The sequence below is a fragment of the Polyodon spathula genome, chromosome 15 (genome assembly GCF_017654505.1).
Source record: "Polyodon spathula isolate WHYD16114869_AA chromosome 15, ASM1765450v1, whole genome shotgun sequence".
Lineage (NCBI taxonomy): Eukaryota > Metazoa > Chordata > Actinopteri > Acipenseriformes > Polyodontidae > Polyodon > Polyodon spathula.
In genome coordinates this window covers 6,325,533-6,348,892 of record NC_054548.1, presented here as the reverse complement: position 1 = coordinate 6,348,892, position 23,360 = coordinate 6,325,533, and the positions used below count along the sequence as shown (strand labels likewise).

The window sequence follows — 23,360 nt, the reverse complement described above, 5'->3', positions numbered from 1 at the left end:
GCTGACAAGTTTAAATGTTACTTTAGAGTACAAAACTTAGTTAACGCTAGAACCGCCACGGCAGTCATTTTGACTGTATATGACTAACAGGGGAGAATATGGCAGTCTGCTAAAACAGGTAAAAATTGATGTTAGGCACCCAAAGACTGGAATATTGCAAATGTTGTGCCATTATTATACAGACCCAGGTAATTACAGACCTATTAGTTTAACTTCCGTAACATGCAAAATGATGGAAACAATATTAAGAGGCAAGCTTGAAGACTATTTATACAGCAGCACTATTATAGGGGATAGCCAGCATGGATTCAGAAGAAGGAGGCCATGCTTGACTAACCTACCTGATTTTTTTGAGGATTTTACAACTCATGTAGATCATGACAACACGGGAGGACATGTAATTGGATACAGAACTAGTTAAAAAACAGAAAGCAGAGAGTAATTGTGAGAGGTGTACAACTGGATTGGGGGGGGGGGGGGGGGGGGGTGTATTTAGTAGTGTACCACAATGGTCTGTACTTGGACCCTTACTCATTTATATAAATAGCATCACTCCAAAGATAACTGTAAAAAAAATGTTGCAGTACACCCTGCAAATCAATGGATCGTCACATCCCTACTGATGAGTACTACTTAGTATGGTGTGATCACCACTTCTCATGAGCATCTTTGCACGCCTTCTAGCATCTTGTGAGCACTCTTGAAAAGCCCTGCAACTTTCAATTTTTTCTTGCTCTTCTGTCCTTTCAACCCTCAGTAACTTTGTTCTAAAAATCCAAAACAATTGTATTCTGACAGTTATTATCATATCCGATATAACATGTAGGCTATAATGAGGACTGTACAGTAAATTACTTGTATAAAGTGTTATGACAGTTCTTCCAGCGACAGCGTGTGAGAAGTGCAGAGCAGTTAAAGTTCTTTGAAAGCTGATTGACTGCTGAAGAAACTAAACTTACAAAAAAAAAAATAATAATAATAACATGGCCTTCAAGCGAGTAGTCTGTGACACCTGCATGATGTGGGAAATCCGAGAAAACCCAGCAGAGCTAAACCAAGTGTGTGTAAAGTGCCGCACGATCCAGGACTTGCTTAAACTAGTAAGTGTGCTAGAAATGGAGCTGGAAGAAATGAGATGGCAACAGGATCTTGAGAAGCGGGCACACCCACAATTCATGGAAGTCTGCACCCCTAACAGACTGAAAGCCACCAGGGAGATAGACGACGAGGGTCAAAACAGCTGGGTTCAGGTAGGCAGAAGCAGGGAAAAAAAAAGAAACTTAGTCAAACACAACCACCAGAAATCAAAACATCCAACAAATATGAGCCACTTCAAGATCAAGAGAACAAAAGGAACAACATCCAGGACCCTATTAACAGTGATGGCCAGACAGCAAAAATTAGGGAGGTCATGACTATTGGGGACTCCATACTGAGAAACACAGCAAGTTCAGTGTGCAGTTTGGACCCCCTTACTACAACAGTGTGCTGCCTTCCAGAAGCCTCTGTCAAGCACATCACTGAGAACTTGGACAGGCTCCTAGAACGAACAGGAGACGACCCGGTAGTAGTCATCCACATCGGTACAAACAACACTGGAAGAGACAAAGCAAAATCCCTGCAAAACAAATTCAGAGAGCTAGGAAGGAAATTAAAAGACAAGACCAAAACTGTGGTATTTGCTGGGATACTGCTGGTACCTTGCAAAGAACCATACGTACAGCTGGAAATAAATAATCTAAATGCATGGCTGAAAACGTGGTGCACGCAGGAAGGCTTCACCTACCTTGAACATTGGACCACATTCTACAACAAGGACTATCTATATAGGCAGGATGGACTGCACTTCTGTGTGTCCCAGCCTTTAGGATTGCAAAATGCTGCTATACACTGTGAACATTTTAAAAAATAATGATGACGATATTTCAGTTCTATAGCCATTCAGTTTAAAATTGAACATTCTGAAGTGTTTCACAAAAATGTAATAAATGATTTATAGGCTATTATTTTTTATTATCCATAATTCCATGATACAGACCTCACTGTATATAATTATAGGTAAATACAGTATAATGTTTGTTTTTTTCCTTATTTAACTTCTTTTCTTGAAATGGGATGGAAATTACAGGAAAAATTTAATAAAACCAAAATGAGTATATAATGTTATAGAAAATGGAAGTTTTTATTTATTTATTTATTTTTAACAAAACCAGGCCTTTCGACTTCCTTCACATTGAGGGAACTGCAATAGAGATACTTAACAGATTTTTTTTCTTTTTTTTTTTTTTTTTTTTACTGCAGCCCTCAACATAGCACAGTTGCTTCTGTTCTGCTATTCTGAGGCTGATAAGTGTGCAGACATGGATGGTTATAGCCTTGTGCTGCTCACTGCGACTGGGAACCTACAGTTTTTATGCATTTATTGACCAGAAACATTTGTTATGATTTTTACTTTTAACATAAGTGACCAGGAACAAGAAAAGCCCTAAATATGTGCTGTAAGCGACAAAGGAAAATTGTAAGCTATTGCCTGCATGGGCAAGTCCAATTCCACTAGTTTTAAGCGGAACTGGCAACCCTGATGTGAGCACAAAAAAAAAAAAGTAAGAGCAAGGATCAGACAGGATCCTAATACATGCTGTAAAATAAACAGCAAAATAATAAGGGACTTGTAGAAATGTTTTTAAAGTCATGGTTATTACTACTTTTAAAATGTTAAACAATACACAATTGGGGCTACAGTGCCGAGAAAAAGTTTGTGAACGCCTTAGGATTTTCACATACTTCACATATTTCAAACCTAAAATGTTATTAGATCTTAATCTAAGTCTTAATAATAGATAAAGATAACCTGATTAAACAAATGACACAAAAACATACTGATACTTTTTCAACATTAATTTATCCACAAATGATTCAACATTCAACATCCATGTGTGAAAAAATATGTGAACTTTTAGATTCAGTAACTGGTGACTTCCTTGCATGGACAGCTTGCTTCAGGTCCTGCCACAACATTTCGATGGTGTTTAGGTCTGGACTTTGACTAGGCCATTCTAAAACACGGAATTTCTTCTTCTGCAGCCATTCTTTTGTAGATCTGCTTGTATGTTTAGGATCATTATCTTGCTGCATGATTCAGCTCATGGACGGTTGCCCTGACATTCTCCTCTAGAATCTTCTGATACAATGCAGAAATCATGGTTGTGTCAATGATGGCAAGCAGTCCAGATCCTGAAGCAACAAAGCAGCCCCAAACCATCACACTCCCACCACCATGCTTGACCGCTGGAATGAGGTTCTTCTGTCGAACGCAGCGTTTGGTTTTCGCCAAACATAACGTTTCTCATTGAGGCAAAAAAGTTCTACCTTTGACTCATCTGTCCAGAGAACATTGTTCCAGAAGTCTTGTGGATCATCTATGTGTTCTTTGGCAAACTTCAGATGGACAGAGAGCAGTGGTTGCCTCCTGGCTATCCTTCCATGAACACCATTCTTGTTCAGTCTTTTTCTGATAGTTGAGTCATGAACACTCACATTAGCCAAGATGAGAGTGGCCTGCAGATCTTTGGATGTTACTCTGGGGTTCTTTGTGACTTCCTTGATGATTTTCCGATTTGTTCTTGGAGAGATTTTGGTAGGACAACCGCTGGGTAGAGTGACTGTGGTCTTAAACTTTCTCCATTTGTAGACTATCTGTCTGACAATGGATTGGTGGAGCCCCAAATCCTTAGAAATGGTTTTGTAACCCTTTCTAGACGGATATGCATCAATAACTGTTTTCCTGAGGTCCTCTGAAATTTATTTTGATCGTGGTATGACCTGTTTCCATACACCTGTATAGTGAAGACCAAACTTACAAAGTTTCTGATCTTTATATAGGGTGGGGCCTCCCAAACTCACTCCGGTAGATCAACCTAATTATTTAAACACCTGATTCTAATTATCCCCTTGAGTTGATAAAACCAGGGGTTCACTCACTTTTTCACAATACCTGAATCTTAATAATTCATTGTTTGTCTAATTTTGTTTCAAAAGACATGGTATTGGTTAATATAAACCCTATTGAATATTTAAGAAAATAGTTTTGATTCAAAAAGGCTATCATGGTAAAACTATGGAATTTCCAAAATTATCACTGGGGTTCACAAACTTTCTTGGCACTGTAACTTGCCTCCCAACCCCTTTTCCATTCTAAACCTACATTTGGCATCATTTTGACACAAGTATGTGAGCACATCTTCACTGAGAGCAAAAAGTTGATATATTTGTTCATTTCGACAGAACACAGAATTGTGACAAATGCATGCAGCAATGACATTCTACACCCCTGCATGAGTCAGCTTCTCTCTTAACTCTTCCCTCTTTCTCTGCAACCTCTGGCACTGCCTGGCAGCGACCTACAGTGTGCTCACTTGTGACAGTCCTCGAGTGATCATATGTCTACACATCCGGTCTGCCCTACAAAGGCTCTTTGCTATTATGTGGCTGTAAACAGCTGTCATTCCTTTTGTTGGAAGCAAATTCTAAACAGAGAATGATTTAGATACTGAACAACAGCATCAAGTTATTTAAGAGAATGATATTGTATGTCCTTTGACCTGTTTAAATATTAAAGGCACACTACTTTACCAACCTTAAAGAACATGTGTAATGCACATACATTAGTATGCTGTGGTTATGCAACAGTAACCGAAACAATGTATCCGAAGCAAGGCATCCTCTTCCATGCTGTGCTTGCCCCATGATATCACTGATATGAAGGGCAGCCTTTGCATCTTCCACAGCTTCTTTTGCCTCCCACTTTCTTCCACTTTTCAACACAGGTGCTGCCTCCCTCACACATTCGTCATGCGACTCTACCAATGTAATTTCCAATCGAACCTTGGCACACTTAAACTCCTTGGTTAAATCTGAGACTGGAGGCTGCAGTATCCCTTTACCATACAGTCCCAGTCTGCTGAGGCTGTGTGGAACTCCTAACCATTTACTGAAGTATGAACTGATTAACGCTTCCAGCTTCTCTACTGTTGTCAAGGAAACCTCATATACTGTGAGTGGCCACAGAAGTCTTGGCAGTAGACCAAACTGAAAGCACCAGAGTTTACGTTTGCCCGGTAAAGCGCTGTTGTCTGTGCTCTTCAACCCTTGCAATGCTTGCTGTCTCACTTCTCCCACACAAACTGTGTCCTTTAGGTCCCCATCATACTATCTCCCAAGACTTTTCACAGGATTCTTAGACACGGTTGGTATTGCCTCACAATTAATGTAGAACCTCTAATCCACTACTTTACTTTTAATTGTCTGAAGGAATCGACATAGGCGCCTGCCTTTTTCAATCTGTATGCGTTTCCTGAAGATATCTCTCCAGCTTAGACTTAGTTGCTTTTAGTGTGCCATTTTTCTCCCTGGTGAATAACTTCTTTGAACATTTTAATGGGTATTCATAAAACTTAGTTCTCGGACACTCCTTTTTGCTGCGTTTCCGTTGGCGCTCTGTTGTAAGCTTTTTAACCCTTTGTAATAGATTCAGTGCCTCCTTCTTACTTCATTCTACTCCTCCATTGCTTCCTCAGCTGCCTCCTTTCGCTCAATCTCCTGCTGCCGTATAGGAATAGTTTGTATTTTCTCCTTTGTTTTTTCAACTCCAAACCTCTCGCTTCCATATGCGCAGATGGTATCCCCAAATTTATCCACCTTTTTTTTTACTATTCCACCTAACTTTTCCAACGCAAAACAGAGACCAGTGTTTACCGAGTCCCATGCTGTTTTCTCAGACTCTCTTGCCCACTTAACTCCAGACTTGTGCCCGTTGAGGTTCTTTTCTCTCTTATGCTGGCTCACCTGACCGGGTTCACGAGGATCATTAGGCTCATCACTAATTGTGTTTATGCAAGTCCTCCTCTCATCTATGACAGGGGTGCTGATATCCTGCAAAATGTGGTTTGCTTCCTGTCGCTGGATTTCATTCGACTGACTTGACTGACTTTGTAAGAAGTACTGATCAATACAAGGCTCTTGTCCCTTCTCCCTCAAGCATTTCATTCTCCCTTGGTGAATCTTCAAACCCCTAACCATTGTCACTTTGCTCCAGCCACAGACACAAACCTGGAGCTCCATGTCTTTGCTAACTGCAGATCTTGAGTTAGTCCTTTGCAAAGTACTCTCTGTTCTCATATCCATTTCCTTTCTTAAGTCGTTAGCTGTTTTAATGATGTATTTTGAAAATCATAATAAAATGAAATTGTTTGATGATGTTGTTTGATGTACCTTCACCAGATCCTCAGGTGACCACTACCACCCACTCCTGTCACCAGAGCCATACCATTTATTCAGACTCTATTTTAAGGTTCTGAAAAGTTCCAACTCAAACCTAATTGATGAAACACAGTAGTTAACACATTTGAAGACAAGACAACACAAGACAATGTTACAAGACAATGCTTTTTTAAAATGATTGAGATCTACACAGCATACTGGTCAGTAATAAAGTGACATGCTTTGGAAAGAGAGAGGTGCCCCTGCTGCCTTCGCAGCCAGAAGGGGAGGACCCCCTACCGCCTTCACAGCCAGAAGGGGAGGAGCCCCTGCCGCCTTCACAGCCAGAAGGGGAGGAGCCCCTACCGCCTTCACAGCCAGAAGGGGAGGAGCCCCTGCCGCCTTCACAGCCAGAAGGGGAGGAGCCCCTGCCGCCTTCACAGCCAGAAGGGGAGGAGCCCCTGCCGCCTTCACAGCCAGAAGGGGAGGAGCCCCTGCCGCCTTCACAGCCAGAAGGGGAGGAGCCCCTGCCACCTTCGCAGCCAGAAGGGGAAGAGCCCCTGCTGCCTTCGTCATCAGGAGCAGAGCAACAGGAGCTGCCTCTGTCTCCACCACCGCCAGAAGGAGAGAAGCAGGAGCTGCCTCTTTCTTCATCACTGCCAGAGGGAAAGAAGCAGAAGCTGCCTCTATCTCCACCCATAGAAGGACCAGGACAGGATGCTGCTGCTCCACATCGCCTGGGGTTGCCTGCTGTGCCGCTTCGCCTGGGAGAGCTGTGTCTTTTATATCTCCTAGGGTTGCTGACGGTCTTGTTTCGCCTGGGGTCACTACCAGCTCTGCTTCGTCTGGGGTCGCTGAGAGCTCTGCTTTGCCTGGGGTCGCTGCCGGCTCTGCATAGCAGCAAGAAATACTGTGGCTGGAGCCCCACAGAGGGGAGCTGCTGGCCTTGAAGAAGGGGGGAGGTCAGGAGACCAGCTCCCCCTGCAGCACTTTCACTGCAGGAGATTGTTTGGCTGAAGCCGCCACCATGGACACCTTGCTTCCCCTCTTCTGGGACTTTGAGATTGAGGGGGAGGTGGCTGTTAGGGCTATGTGTGCTTTGCACAAGGGGGGGATATGTAACAGGACGAGCAGCCCTGTACATATATTTGTTTATTTTTAGAACGGGATACCCCTTCGCCCTAACCATTTATTGTTTTGTATTTGTTTGTTTATTATGACTTACTGTGTATTTAAATGATGGTGAAAGCCATTTATTTGTAATTATTTATTGTATTTAAATATGACGGCTTAGCACCGTTGTTTTGTTATTGTTTGGGAGTGTTCTGGCAGAGGCAATGTCGGCAGCTCGTCCTCTGCCAGTGGTAATTAAAAACCTTGTGCAGAATGGTTATCTGCATATAAACCTGCAGCTCTCTGTACTCTGGGGGGGGGGGGGGGGGGGGAACAAGAGAGAGAGGAGGGTAAAAATCAAAGTTTATAAGTAGATCAGTGAAGGCTACTGCCCAGCCTAATCGATTTATTTTGTGTTTGTGATTTTGTTTTGTTTACATCTTTAATTTTGTTCTGTGCTTAAATATTTTATTTATTCACACAACCGGTAACCCAACATATACGAATTTATAAATAACGGGTAAAACAACGAAGCTACTTTGCAGCCTAAGCAGCCCATGGGAAGGCGACTCGTTTTGTTCCAAAATCTTTTATCAGGGTTTCTACAGTATTTCCCATGTTGTGTGGATTAATGACTTTTATTTTATGAATTATTTGTTTATTTAAAAAAATGAACAGTCTCGACGACGTCAATCTTTGTCACGGTACCCTATAGATGTCACGGTAAACAAGTATCATCCGATTTATGGAAAATAGTCCCAAAGATGTTCATAAAGGGTAACACACATAATTAGAAATAAAATACTTTAATAAACAAATAATTTTTTTACTTGTCAGAGCTGCTTATAGTTTATCTACAGTGCCAGGTATCAGAATGGAGTAATATTACTGAACTGTCCTTGTCTCGGTTTGTTGTTGTTGAAAGATGCCATCTTACCTCCAGTCGAGCTGACAGGCTGTGAATGGCTGACTCGGCAGTTGCTGGTATGGGAATGGTTTCTTTCATCGGTGCAAAACATTGATGGGCTGGTTTTGGTAGATAATAAAATAAATGTGGACCAATTGTTCCACTGTTTAGTATGTACTGTCCAATATCCAACAGATGTGAACTAAGCTTAAAAATACAGCTGGTACTTACGTGGATTGATTTTAAATTTGATTCACAGGTCACAGGTGATGTTCCAGCGGTCATCTAATATGTATTAATGCACGCTATAGCTGGAAGCTGACTGGTTGCTGATACTGAATCATTTTCTAATGCATGGTAGTTAACCACATTGGAATTGCACGAGTTTGTTGCTTAAATACAAGGTCATCTACCAAGGTACTGCAGATAATTAAAGGGTTATGCAGACAAAGCATAAAGAGAAGGTGAACTGCAGGTTCTTCTGAAGTAAAGTCTGGGTTGCCTGCATTTCCTCATATGTGCAGTGTTACTCACTTGCTTCAGCTGGGTCAAAAACTAGCCAAAACATTAATCAGCTTAACTAACAAAACCCTGGGAATATTAATATCAATGGAATTTGGTACTTGGGGTTCATTGTAAAATCAGTATCTTTCTGTAAAATATGTGAGTAAAGTTTCTTTTAAATTATGCATGTTAGATTTTGGCTCATTCTGTTCCTATTAAAATGGTGTGTATTGTTTCTTAAAATAATTCTGCATTGTAAGCCAATAAAGAACAATGGAACTAATGTTAGATGTTTCAACCAGAAGTAGTAAAGGCAATGTAACATCTTTGTGTTGTGTAGCATGTGATAGTCAACCAGGTCAGGGTAAGTGTTCTCTATCCTACACAATTTACATATTTGAAATTTATGGAAACCTACTTCTAGCACTGACCGGGTCACCAAGCAATGAGCGCTAGTTAATGGGTGTTTTGTTATATGAAGCCTGGCTTGGTCTCACAGTCCCACCTGGGAATAGTTTGTGGAACCAAGTGAAATGGTTTCATCAATTAGGATTGAGACATTTATATTTCACAATCTTGTGATTACCTTATAATTTAGGGTTTTATTAAGGAAAGTTGCATTTTAAGCTCAGTTTCCTTAGAGGCTCTTTTACCCTTGTGCACATACACCATTTAGTTGTTTTTGCTTATTTAAGATAGTGGCTATCGTATAACCCAAGCATAATTCTTACCAATGTATTGTATTCAATAACCTATACTCATTGTGCTTTCTTACAGATTATTCTGACAACTTTACTTGTTTTCCTGTAACAGTACTTCCTGTACAAGGCTTGAAAATCCTTGAATTTTTCTTGCACTGAGGGAAGAACCAATCTGTCAATACAATACAACATAAATAAAATGTTGTATAATGCCCTTCATGCCATGGCATCGAAGAGCACTATACAAAGTTTTCAATTTAGGCTTAAAAGAATCCAATGTTTCAACCTGCCTAATGTTAACCGGAATAGAGTTCCACAACTGAGGTGCACAACAGCAGAAAGCTCTGGCTCCAGTTGATTTAGAATGACTTTTGGGAACAACTAAAAGTACTTCATTTTCCGATCTCAAAGAACAAGTAGGAATATACAGAGTTAGCAGTTCTTGGAGATAGGGTGGCCCTAATCCACACAGGACCTTTGTAAGTTATTACAGCAACTTCAAAATCAATTTGGTAGCTCACTGGTAACCAATGTAATGACCTAAGCACTGTAGTAATGTGTTGAGAACGACGAGTATAACAAAGCAGTCTGGCAGCTGTGTTCTGAACAAGCTGAAGCCTTCTTTTAGTGGCATGTATAACAGCAAACAAAGAATTGCAGTAATCAAGACGCAAAGTTATAAATGCATATATCAACATCCCTGCATCCCTCATATCTAACCCAGACTTTAATTTGGCAACACTTCTCAAATAATAAAAAGCTATTCATATAACAGAATTAATACGGAAATCAAAAGAGAGCTCAGGTTCCAAGATAACACCCAGATTCTTCACTCTAGTGAAAGGTAAAACGGAATTGCCTTCAAAAATAATATTAATTGGATTACATTTCATTAAACCCAGTTTAGAGACAATTAACAAAACCTCAGTTTTATCTGGGTTTATTTTCAACCAGTCTGTAGCCATCCATGATCAGATCTCAATTAAACACTCTAAGTGTACTTATTACCATATCTGCCTGTTCCCAAAACAGAGCCCTGAGGAATGGCAAACTATACAGCACCTATTTCAGAAGTGCTGCGGCCAGTGAGATAAACTGGCGATGGTGAGAGAAATAGTAAACAAACCCATCTAAAACTTTACCAGAAAGACCAACATGAGACTGTACACATTTTTACAGAATCTCATGATCAACGATATCAAATGCTACAGAGAGCTGTAGCCATATGAAGATCATTGCAAACTCTCAATAAAGCAGTCTTAGTAATAGTACCAGAACAAAAAACAAGTTTGAATTTCTCCACCAAATCATTACTGCTGCGATGGTCATAAAGTTGGTGAGCAACACCTGTTTCAATTATTTTGGCTAAAAATGGTATGTTGGAAATACGACGGTAATATCCTAACACCTCAGGAGAGAGATCTTGTTTTTTTAAGAGGTCTCAAATCTGCGGGAACCACACCTCAAATTAAAGAGGAATTCAATATGTTAGTTAACACGGGACCAAGGAGTTGGGGCAGCAATGTGTTGTGTTGTGTAAGCTCTTAGTAACAGTATTACAGCAATTATCCATATGAATGTTAAAGTCCCCCAGAACCAAAAGCCTGGAACAGGTGAAAACAAAAATAGACAAAAGTTCAGACACCTCCCCAGTAAACAAGACACTTGATACCAGAGCGTGTCGCCACGAGAGTCACGCATACCGATGAGCCAACTATACAGTTGCTGAGTGCGTAGGAATATAACGTTACAAAGTGAAAGCAAATGCAAAGCGAACCCATTCATTAATGCCTACATTTTTATACTGTGTATCTGTGTTTGCACCGTGCCTTTTAGAACCCTAAAGGGCCTGGACACACCTGGGATTCAATTCGGTGAAGCAGGCAGGAACCCAGGGAACAGACACCACAGATATTCTGTCTCTTTATTCACCAAAACCCTTTCTTTTTTTTCTGACTCTTAAAAAGAGGTACTGATGAGACGTACCTGGAGCTGAGTCATCCTTTGAATACTGTAACATTTCCTTGTTGTGTGTATTACTGGGAATGGTCACCTAATCACTGCTCTTCAAGATAACACCACTTACATCTATTAGCAAACACTTCCTGACAAGGTCATTTACTTTATATTCACTGTTATTTACACTACCAGGCTTAATAACTAATGCCCTTTTTCAACCAGGGGTCTGCTTCTTAATAATTGCTGAAATTAGGTAGTTTGAAAAGTTACCACTAGGATTGTGCAGCAAAAATGTTCCCCTTTGAAACTGATTTTCCATTTACTAACTCCCAGTTATCACAGTTGCACTGGGGGGAGAAATTACAGTTGCACACTACTAGTGATCATTTTTCAAACTGTCTCGCTTCAGAAAATCAGCTTCTAGAAGCAGACACAGTAGTTGAAAAATGTAATTAGTATGCCTGGTAAATAATGATCTAAACAAAAACAGCATCAGAGAGAAATCTAGCTCAAGCATACAAACCTTGTAATATCTCAGCAATGGAAACAGATTCCACTTCTTCACGTGCTGCAATACCACTACTTATTGATGTAAAACTTATAGTGATATAACCCCCTAGGGCTACAACCCTCAAAACTTGATCCAGGTGTTACAGAACCAAACCCACATTCAACTGGGCATTTAATTTCATCATCTCATGAACGCGTTCTCGTGTGTCAAAAAAGTGTAAGATGGAGAAGGCCGACATGGACAGACAAATACAAAATATCTATAATATGTTTTGTTGGAGGATGAAACGTGTCTAGACTGGTGTTAAAGAAACCAACAACAGACAAGAACAGTTTCATCATTTAACCTGTCCAATAGACTAATAATAACAACAAGATAAAGCTTTGTGAATTCACAATGGAAATTCAAAGTAATCAGAGAAGCAGCAGTTACTTTTACTGGAAACCACAGACAACAGTGCTGAAGTAATAGAAGTATACGGACTGTATCGGCATTATTCCAAGCAGTGGAATGCAGACATCATTTCCTCTGTATGCTTCCTAGAAGGCTTCAGGCATGCTCTTTAAATTAGTTTGTTATTGATTCCGGTCCTATAATTAAAACACATTCATAGATAAACCAGGTAACTGTTGTTGTGTGAAAAAATATCAAGGAAAGAAAAAAAAACAAGTAATTAGAAACATCCTAAAACTACTTACAAGCCTGTTAACCAGTTATTTATGCCTGGGTTATATAAACCAGAGTTGTTTATGCCTTGAGTGAATTTGTACCCTTCTGAAAAAGTGCTATTAAAATTCAGAAGCAAATACTGTACTTTTAAAAATGTAGCTGCATTTTTCTACTGTACTGAGTGTGTGGTTTTATTTACAAATACATCAGCCAGTCAAAAAATGTGTACTGCATTGTACAATTTTACAGAGCTAGAAGAAGCAAACTGTCTGTCAATATCAAAATCCAACCTGAACGAAGAACGCTCCCTCTAGTGTCAGTCCGAGGTCCTCCTGGGAGCTGATGAGTGACGTCTGCTCTTGAGCACTCAAGGAACCTCACAGCATTCCAGCCTCTTGCAGCTCCTTCAGCTGTTTGCTAAACAATACATACAGAAACATCATATATCCAACTGTATTTTTTAAATTATTTGAGACTGGTTCCCAAAGAGCAAGGTATTGCAAGACACAACATCACAGGGATGCAGAAAAGTAACTCTTACAAACTGACAGGCCTAATTTAAATGCTTATTTACTGATTTAAGTCAGCATGCTTTCTGATGGCAACATTATAGGCTTTCTTTATCACTTTCAAATATCACTAAAACCATTTATTAAAAAGGAGTATATTTTTAGGCCATAAATCTTCCACTTCGAATAAAGAGACCGGTTTCAGCTACTCACAACAAAGGATCGGATAGTGGGCTCAGTTCACACAGTTTTGTTTTGTATATGTCTGTTTTAATTAACTGAATGAGGTTTGTGAAACTTTCTAGAATTATGGTTTCTTCTTCGCCACGATGTGCTGACCTATAATTTAATCATACTTGAAATGCTCCCTTGTTAGTTGATTAAAAAAAAAAGCTAAGTCACTATTTTAATCCATGTACATGTGTTTCCTTGAATCCCAACTGCGTTCAGTTTGAGAATTAATCTTTTGTGCGGGACTTTGTCAAAAGCTTTCTGGAAATCTAAATAAACCATGTCATATGCTTTGCAATTATCCATTATCGATGTTGCATCCTCAAAAAAATCAAGCAAGTTAGTTAGGCACGATCTCCCTTTCCTAAAACCATGTTGACTGTCTCCCAGTACCCTGTTACCATATAGGTAATTTTCCATTTTGGATCTTATTATAGTTTCCATAAGTTTGCATATAATAGAAGTCAGGCTTACTGGTCTGTAGTTACCTGGTTCAGTTTTGTTTCCCTTTTTGTGGATCGGTATTACGTTTGCAATTTTCCAGTCTGTCGGTACCACCCCTGTGTCAAGAGACTGCTGCATGATCTTGGTTAGCGGTTTGTAAATTACTTCTTTCATTTCTTTGAGTACTACTGGGAGGATCTCATCCGGCCCAGGGGATTTGTTTATTTTAAGAGCTCCTAGTCCCTTTAACACTTCTGCCTCAGTTATGCTAAAGTTATTTAAAACTGGATAGGAACTGGATGACATGTGGGGCATGTTGTCAGTATCTTCCTTTGTAAAAACTTGTGAAAAGTAATCATTTAACATATTTGCTATTTTTTTTTCTTCCTCTACGATTTTGCCATTTATATCTCTTAAACATTTAATCTCCTCTTTGAATGTTCTCTTGCTGTTGTAATATTGGAAAAACATTTTGGAATTGGTTTTAGCTCCCTTAGCAATGTTCATTTCTATTTCTCTCTTGGCCTTTCTAACTTCCTTTTTGACTTGCATTTGCAGTTCTGTGTACTCTTTCTGTGTACTTTCTTTTTGGTCCTTTTTTAATGCTCTGTAAAGTGCCTTTTTTCGCTGAATATTTTTTTTAATTGATCTATTAAACCATTTTGGCAATTTAGTTTTACATTTAGATTTGTCTACTTTAGGGATATAATTGTTTTGCGCCTCTAGTACTACGTTTTTGAAGAACAACCATCCTTCTTCTGTGGGTGTTTTCTCTATTTTACTCCAATCTACTTCTGTTAGTCTCTGTTTCATGCCTTCATAGTTTGCTTTTCTAAAATTGTAAACCTTAGCTTTAGTCTTTACTTTTGAGGATTTAAAAAACACTTCAAATGAGACCATGTTGTGGTCTGAGTTTGCCAGTGGTTCTCTGACCTCTGTTTTAGTTATTCTATCTTCGTTATTTGAAAAGACTAAATCAAGGCATGCCTCCCCTCTAGTGGGTGCCTTCACAAATTGTGTTAGGAAGCAGTCATTTGTCATTTCCACCATTTCTATTTCATCCTTCGCGCTACCCACCGGGTTTTCCCATTTTATTTGGGGGAAGTTGAAATCCCCCATTAGTATGGCTTCTCCTTTGCTACACACATTTCTAATGTCATTGTATAACAGATTATTGTGCTCACCGTCTGAATCTGGCGGTCTATAGCATGCTCCTATTATTATGCCTTTTGAATTTTTGTCTGTTATTCTGACCCATATTGATTCAGTTTTATTTTCTTTGTCCAGGTTTAACACCTGGGCTTCAAGACTGTTTCTTATGTATAGCGCTACCCCTCCTCCTCTTCTGTCCTGCCTGTCTTTCCTATACAGTGTATACCCACAAATATTATATTCGTCCCCATCACTCTCAGACAACCACGTTTCTGTAACACCTATCACATCATAGTTACCTGTTAGTGCAGTAGCTTCAAGTTCTAGAATTTTGTTTCTGATACTTCTAGCATTTAGATAAATACATTTAATGGTTGTCTTACCTGAGTTGTTGTTCTTGTTTTGATGCGGTCTCCCTTCTGTTTTTTTGTTGATTTCTCCCCCCTTCCTTTCTAGTTTAAATGCTTCTGAACCTGCTCGAGGATCTTTTCTCCAAGTAGACTGGTTCCCTTTTTATTTAAATGCAGTCCATCCCGTCTATACAGATAGTCCTCGTTGTAGAAAGTGGTCCAATGATCAAGATAGGTGAAGCCTTCCCGTGTGCACCACGTCTTCAGCCATGCGTTTTGATTAATTATTTCCAGCTGTCCATATGGTCCTTTGCAAGGTGCGGGTAGTATACCAGAAAATACCACAGTTTTGGTTTTCTCTTTTAATTTCCTTCCTAGCTCTCTGAATTTGTTTTGCAGGGATTTTGGTCTGTCTCTTCCAATGTTGTTTGTACCGATGTGGACGACTACTACCGGGTCGTCTCCTGTTCGTTCTAGGAGCCTGTCCACGTTCTCAGTGATGTGCTTGACCGAGGCTCCCGGAAGGCAGCACACTGTTGTAGTAAGGGGGTCCAAACTGCGAACTGAACTTGCTGTGTTTCTCAATATGGAGTCCCCAACAATCATGACCTCCCTTCTTTTTACTGTCTTGTCACCACTGTCAATAGGGTCCTGGATGTTGTTCCTTTCATTCTCTTGTTGTTGGTTCTGCTCATCAAAATTCTGAAGTGACTCAAATCTGTTGGTTGTTTTGATTTCTGGTGGTTGTGTTTGACGAAGTTTCTTTTTTTCCCTGCTTCTGCCTACCTGAACCCAGCTGTTCTGACCTTCTATCTCCCTGGTGGCTTTCAGTCTGTTAGGGGTGATGCAGACTTCCATGAATTGTGGGTGTGCCAGTTCCTCAAGATCTTGTTGCTGTCTCACTTCTTCCAGCTCCATTTCTAGCATACTTACTAGTTTATGCAAATCCTGGATCGCGCGGCACTTTACGCACACTTGGTTTAGCTCTGCTGGGTTTTCTCGGATTTCCCACATCAAGCAGGTGTCACAGATTACTGGCTTGAAGACCATGTTGAGGGTTTTTTTTTTTTTGAAGTTTAGTTTCTTCTGCAGCTGTCAACCTGCTTTCAAACTGCTTCGAAACTGCTCTGTACTTTTCCACGCCTGTACTTCTCCCACTCGCTGTCGCTTCCACTCGCTGTCGCTGGGAAGACTGCCTCGTTTAACTGCGTTGTTCTGCTGTGCTGTCGGCTCCTCCCCTCGCCCGTGTCTCAAAACGGCGCTGAATTTGAATCAGCTGCTCCGAGTTTCAGCTTGTTTGTTATCAGAAAAACACACGCGGCTGTGTTTCCCCAATGTCCTCTGTTTTCTGATTAAAGCAATTCAAGATGCAATTTCTCCTTTCTGCTTCGAAACTGCTCTGTACTTTTCCACGCTGTTTCTACCACGTGAAGGTGGTCGCTTCCACTCCTGTCCCGCTGGGAAGGCTGCACGTTTACTGGCCTATGTATGCAGGGGTGCACATTTCTTCCTGACTGCCTATTTTATTGGGCTTTGAGGAGTATTCATATCCATGGGCAGGTATTAGCCAGTATCCAAATAGGCACTGAAATGCATCACTAGTGTAAATTGTTGAGCATAAATGCTAGCAACCCTGTCGAAAGCATCAGAGAGGATCTGTCTCGCTGGCAATTTTTCTAGAGCTCTGTGATGTAACTGATGTAGTTTTTTGCATCATTCTAAGATGGCATTGTCCTCTGACAGACTTCTTTTTTTAAGGTGAACAGATAATCTAAATAACTTGTGCTTATGGATTGTCCTTTTCGAGTTTCATCCTAAATGGCAAATTAGTATGACATACAGACAGATGGTCATATAGGCAAAAAGACTGCTTCCATGCACCCCAAGATCATCAAACTAATAGCTTCTGCTAAAGAATGCATTAGCTAGCTTCATTATAATTGGACAAACGAATAGAAATGCAGTCGAACAGACAGACAAAAAGCCTCCATATACAGAAGATCTAGATAGTCAAGCAGTTCTCTACATATATGCAAAAGCGTGATATGTTTGTAAGTGTTACTCCAGTGTGCACCCGCTTCAACTATCAATCCCTGCTGGGGGATCACAAAACAAACAGCCTCTCACCTCTCAGGTGGAGTGATGTAAGCCACTGGTGTTTTTCCATTTATTGAGCAACACAAATTCCTAGTTAAACACCACTGAGAACTAACTTTCACCCCTTGAAGAGCTGATTAAGATAAAGCCATATTTCTAAAAGTGCCATTGTTGTTAGTAGCTGGTGACAAAAAAAACAAGCCTCCCCATAACAAAAGCAGACATTAGCCAGCATCTGATGCGTGCTCCCACCAGCATAGTATGTGTGAAATAACTCAGCTGCATCAAAAGGTCAGGGCACTATGAGAACAGCACAGTAGTCATGTTCACTGAAGCACTACTAGTAGAATGACCTCAGGGAGCTACTTTACCAGTCGTTCTGCATTCTAACGGGGAATGAGAATGAGAGAATGGGGACAGTGCAGTACATTAGGAGATGTGTTTTTTTTTTTTAAATATTGTTTACAGCAGTCTTGTTTTCACACTTTACAGTACTTAAAAAGGCAAGTAACCTGTTAATGAGAAACCTGGTCCCTACCAGGATAGTATATCGTCACTATGTCCAGTGATACAGTAAGACACATACAGTTGAAACATTTGTAGAAGTAACATTGTATGACATTACATGGTCTCCGAGCCTGGTTTCGACCAATACCATGTTTAGTACAAATCAGTCTTTACAGAATGTCGGGACGAACAGCCCTATAAAGGAACACCACATACAGCCACCCCTAACTACCCCTGGTTTAACTCCCTCCATGTGCCCTTGCAGTTAATTATAGGCATCAAAACAGCCACTGATTAATCTTTAGACACAGCTCCTTAGACCAAAGTTTGGCCTTAGGTGACTGCAGAACAAATCATTTTCTAAAAAAGTTTTAGTAACATCCAGCCTACCAGGAGCATCCAGCAAAAAGGTTAATTTCACAGGTAGACAATCAAATAATAATCACATCAAAATGTAAGATTCCAGCATTCCATGGTAGGATTTTAAAAAGCTGTTGAATGGCAATAATTTACAACCCCGATAATTTTGTGATCATTGTGGAGAAGTATAACTAATAATTTATTTTAGAAGAAAGTCTCTGTATAGTCTTACACTGAATATAAAAGTGCATTTTCAGTAGGATTTAATTAATAGTGAGCAGTGAATTGTATACCTAGCATCAAAATAAGCTTATCACTATTATAACACACTTTTATAACACATTTATTTTCGAAAAAAATCTAAGGTATATAAAATGATGGACATTCGTTCTTGACTGTGACACACTTGAGTGACTATGACTGAAGCATATGCACTTAATTACCTAATTAGTGAGACAGTTGATTGGACACTGGATATGGAGTGATTTCAGCTGTTGAATTGCAAGCTTGAATAAAAGCAATTAAAGAAATCACAGGAAAAAAAAAACAATATGCCAAGAGAGAATATTTCAAGAGAGCAGTGCCTTCATGCAACTGGAGGCTGGACTAGGGCAGTGCACTGTGGCTCGCTGTCTTGTGTGCTCACAGCCAGCAATTTCAAACCTGGTGAGACTGTATAACCACACACACTCTGTCAATGACAGGCCACGAACTGGGAGACCAAGAGTATCATCACCTGACCAAGATCGGCAGATCATTTTGCAGCATCTTCATGATGTCAATTGTTAATCAGCACAATAAAAAGTCACTGCACCTGCTCTAAAACAGAGTTTGTCATTTTTTGATCAGATCTAGTGAATTTTATCCAAATATAAGTGATAAGTTTCTTTTGATGCTCAGTATAGGATTGCTTAAGTACAATGCTTAAAACCCTTGTCTTAAATTCATAATGCAAGGGGAAATATGAAGTAGAAGTTTCTACAAACCTTATTTCTTCAATTGCATGTGCGGCTTGACCAGTCTGTACATCATAAATCTTAACTCTGTATCCTGCACTGATAAACACCATGGTCCAGCTTCGACCGATGAGGCCACTATATGGGAGGAGAGAAATTCAAATGTTTTGTTTATTTTGTAACAAAAAAGACATTACACCAGGAAATATGGTTGAGTTTTAGAATTACACGTTATCAGTAAAGCAAAAATACAAAATGTATTTCATTTGAAATGTTGTGTTAGGTCAAGGATATAAAACATGTCCAAAGACTAGACAGATGATACATCTTACGATTTGCAGTAGTGTTAAGTGGAGCTGACAATTTAAACAATAACATTAAGTTTAGACTTTTTCATTTTATTATGTAAATTCATTCAAATTAATTCATAATTGCAGTGACCAATCACTAGTGCTCACAATACTAATGTGTCTGAAGGCTGACTTGAAGTTGCAGGGGTTGTATCTGACAGGCTAACCTCACAAGGTGCCTTTAACGATGAGGATTCAAGGTACAGAGGAAGGAAAATGCTCCTTTTTATGTTATTCTTACACCATCAGCATGGAGAAAGCAAAGATTCCTAAGATTTCCCAAATAGACTGGCACATGTTCTAACAGTACTATGATTATATAAAACCAGTTTTACAAAGATGAACCCCAGACTAATAAGAAGAAAACATGAAAAACACTGGGCACAACTGTAAATGCTTCAAGTATCATTAACTACAGCAATTTCTATGCAGGTGATTTCGAAAGCATCAAGTCACAAAATTAAAGCAGTGAAAAGTATTAAGCTTGTAAAACATGTAAAAGTGAATACACAGGTGTGGCAAAGGCATAGTGACATGCAATACAGTAAGATACTGCAGTGAGCATGTACTTTTTTGAAGGCAGCTATACTGTATTTGTAGCATACGTTTGTCCCCAGATTAGAGCCAAGCAGATTTCTCTTTGTACAGTAGTAAGCCTTATAAAGTACATGGCAGAAATGGTCCTTGCCACATTCAATGGACTCATTTTGACTAGCTATTGAAATAACAGCTTACAGAATGTGTTTTTATAGTGATGTGTAAACAGTTGAATACAGGGCAGGGATTGGTTACAGGCAGAGTGACAGGGAAAGTAGAGGGTCAGAGGTCAGTGGAGTGAATATAGGGACTAAGCTGCTTTTACAAATACAAGTATGTCAGTAGCATGCACCCTGTGCTATGGCTGTAAATTCAGAATTGATGAAAAAACTGACGAGAATGAGATATATCTCAACAGTGTGTACAGAATAGTACAGAGCAGGGGTGTCAACCATACGGCTCCCGGAGCGATGTCATCCAGCCCATGGAATATTGCGCAATATTGTATTTTTTTTTTTTTTTATTCAATTGGACATAAATTCCATTTTTTATTGCTACTGCTGCTTCCTGACACCTGGGACCTTTGTTTGAACCAGCGCATCAACATCTGGAGGAAATGACTGGGCTGAGGATGTCTTGAGTATCGAGTTAAGGTGTGTGTCAGTTAGTAGAGAATGACATTTTGATTTGTTGATATTCATGATGGAGAAAGCTTTCCGCTTCTCAGGATACACTATTTCAGAAGCATTTCTTCAAAAACTCTCCATCAGAAACTGGTTTTGAAGAAACAGCCATTTACATAGATCGCCTTAACAGCAGCATCACTTCTGCTACAAGCATTAGTAAACATGAATTGCTGCTTTTTCAATGACGCTAACACAGAGTAATTATCTTCACATAACTTTCCTATATATTTGCCATGGTTTGCTTCATAGTGTCTTTTAATGTTGTATTCTTTCACAACAGTCACATGTTGCTTACAAATTAAGCATGTTGGCTTTCCATTCATGTTCACAAAGAAATACAAAATTCCCCATTTCTCTTGAAACACACAGCACTCTTGTTCCACCTTTCTCTTCATGGATATAGACATGATGACACCTGTCACAACAGAACTTACAAATCAGAACTGAAAACCTTTCTCTGCTATCACTGACGCACTGCCCTCTCACCCACGTGGTCTGTGACTGACAGCAATCACAGCAACATGACAGTGTGTGTTGCTCATGTGAAGGAACTCGCTGGAGGCATAGTTGCACACGTGTTCTAAGAGGTGACAGTGAGTGAAATAATCAAAATATGTGCTATTTAGGGGAATGTAAATATGCTATGTATGATCATTTTTGTTAAATACAATAACTTTGAGGTTTTGGGTTCGTCTTCGTATTTTTTTAACTGTCACTCTGCCCGTGCCAAGTGCCAGTGTATGAAGCAAGTTAGACACCCCTGGTATATTTATTTATTATTATTGTTATTTGTTTATTTAGCAGACACCTTTATTCAAAGTGAGTTAGAGACTAGGTGGTCCACTATGAAAGGTGCTACATAAAATAAAGATTAATTGATTGATGGAACTATACATCACTTACAACAACATCTCACCCGAATGAAGGAGCACAAGGAGGTTAAGTGACTTGCTCAGGGTCACACAGTGAGTCAGTGAGTGAGCCGGGATTTGAACCGGGCACCTCTTGGTTAAAAAGACATTTTCTTTAACCACTGGACCACAGTGAAATATTTAATCACACCCTGATAAGCAATTTTCCAGGTATAAGCAATAAGGTACAGTAATTATGACATACAAATGAACAGATGTACATACAGACAGAAACCCCCCTATATCTCCAGAATCTAACACGGTCAATAAATTAAACTAACCTTTGGCCCCATGCTCAGGCACAACCAGATTACATAAATCCTCAGGGTTTGGGGAAACAGAGTACAGTTTACCACTTTTTTCTTTATTTTATTACACATGTATGCATTAATACCCTGTCTGTATTGTGTCTGTTCTAACCATTGTTACGACATATAAATATTCCTTGAATACAGTTCAACTTCAAAATGAAACAGTAAAGATTGATAAATTGGTCTCAGTGTTCTTAATAATTCAATTTGATGTACAATGCAGCCCTAACAGAAAAGCCCTTATCTTTGAATGGCATTGCTTAAACAGAGGTCCTAATGTCTTCCTAACAACCAGATGATATACTTATTGTTAAGTTATTCTGTGCTCTGTGGTCTCAGTTTCAGGCTTCATGGTTACAGAGGATCTGAATACTCATTTCATGACTGCTGGCCATTCTCCAGACACACACATACTGTACTGCAAATCCATTTCAATCCCTGCTAGTAACAAGCCACAGCCACATCCTTTTTACCAGCCAGGCAGTAAGTTACACTAGGTCAGTCCTAAGCAATGGCAGCAGGATTTCCTTTACACAGTATCTGCCTCCATGCGAATCAATATTTACATATTATACTATGAGAATGACGGGCTGAAGCATTCAATCAAAGTGCATATTCAGAACAATAAGCAAACACAAAACAAGGTGTGGTAATGGTTCAGGCCTCTAGCACTATTTCGTCATTTGATGTGCAAAATTGGTTTGATTCACATTGTAGGCAGAAAGCTAAATCATATAACAAAGAAGTTTCAGAAGTTGTTTTCAGGTTTTATGCTCAGGTATTTTTAAAGCAGTGTGTGTTACCAACTGACTGGTTTGAAAAAAGAGGCCTTAGATAGGAAGCATTCTGTTTGGATGCTTTCTATATTGATTCAAACTACCGTTAATCTCTTCCAGGGCTTACCTGTATGAAAGTAACTGTTCTAGCCAACCGGATCCAAAAAGTGACAGAAGAGCCTGTATTCTACTCTTCCCACATTATTATGACAATACTATTCCTTGACAGGAGCTTTAAGAACTTACACTGAGTACAAACTCCTGTTGGCAACTTCACTCAATGAAAGATAGAAGTCCAAGGGCAACAAATAGGGCGACAACAGCAGGCTTTGAAGATGATGTAGCAGATTACTTTAAATGTTGTTGCATTAACTCATTAATACAGATACCATTCCTTCATAGACAAATGTGGAGATACAGTAGCAGTTTTCAGTGGGATGCATTACACCTCTTGATGAAAGGCATTCTTTAATTTTATTTTAGAAATCGCAAGAGCAGCATAAAGTGTCCATCTATCTTTATATCCCCTTGTACTGTAGTGTTTTTAAAAGTGCTGAATGA

At 39.6% G+C, this 23,360-nt stretch overlaps 1 protein-coding gene across 1 annotated transcript in view; it reads right to left on the bottom strand.

Annotated features, from left to right (window-relative positions):
- LOC121327669 (lambda-crystallin homolog) overlaps nucleotides 1-19,380 on the bottom strand; it is a gene marked incomplete at its 5' end in the record, with an annotated part of 48,703 nt that extends 29,323 nt beyond the window's left edge. Inside the window, 2 exon segments of the mRNA XM_041271807.1 lie at nucleotides 12,913-13,039; nucleotides 19,259-19,380. Coding sequence (XP_041127741.1) covers nucleotides 12,913-13,039; nucleotides 19,259-19,380 — 249 coding nt within the window.
- Nucleotides 19,381-23,360: the final 3,980 nt, after the last annotated feature.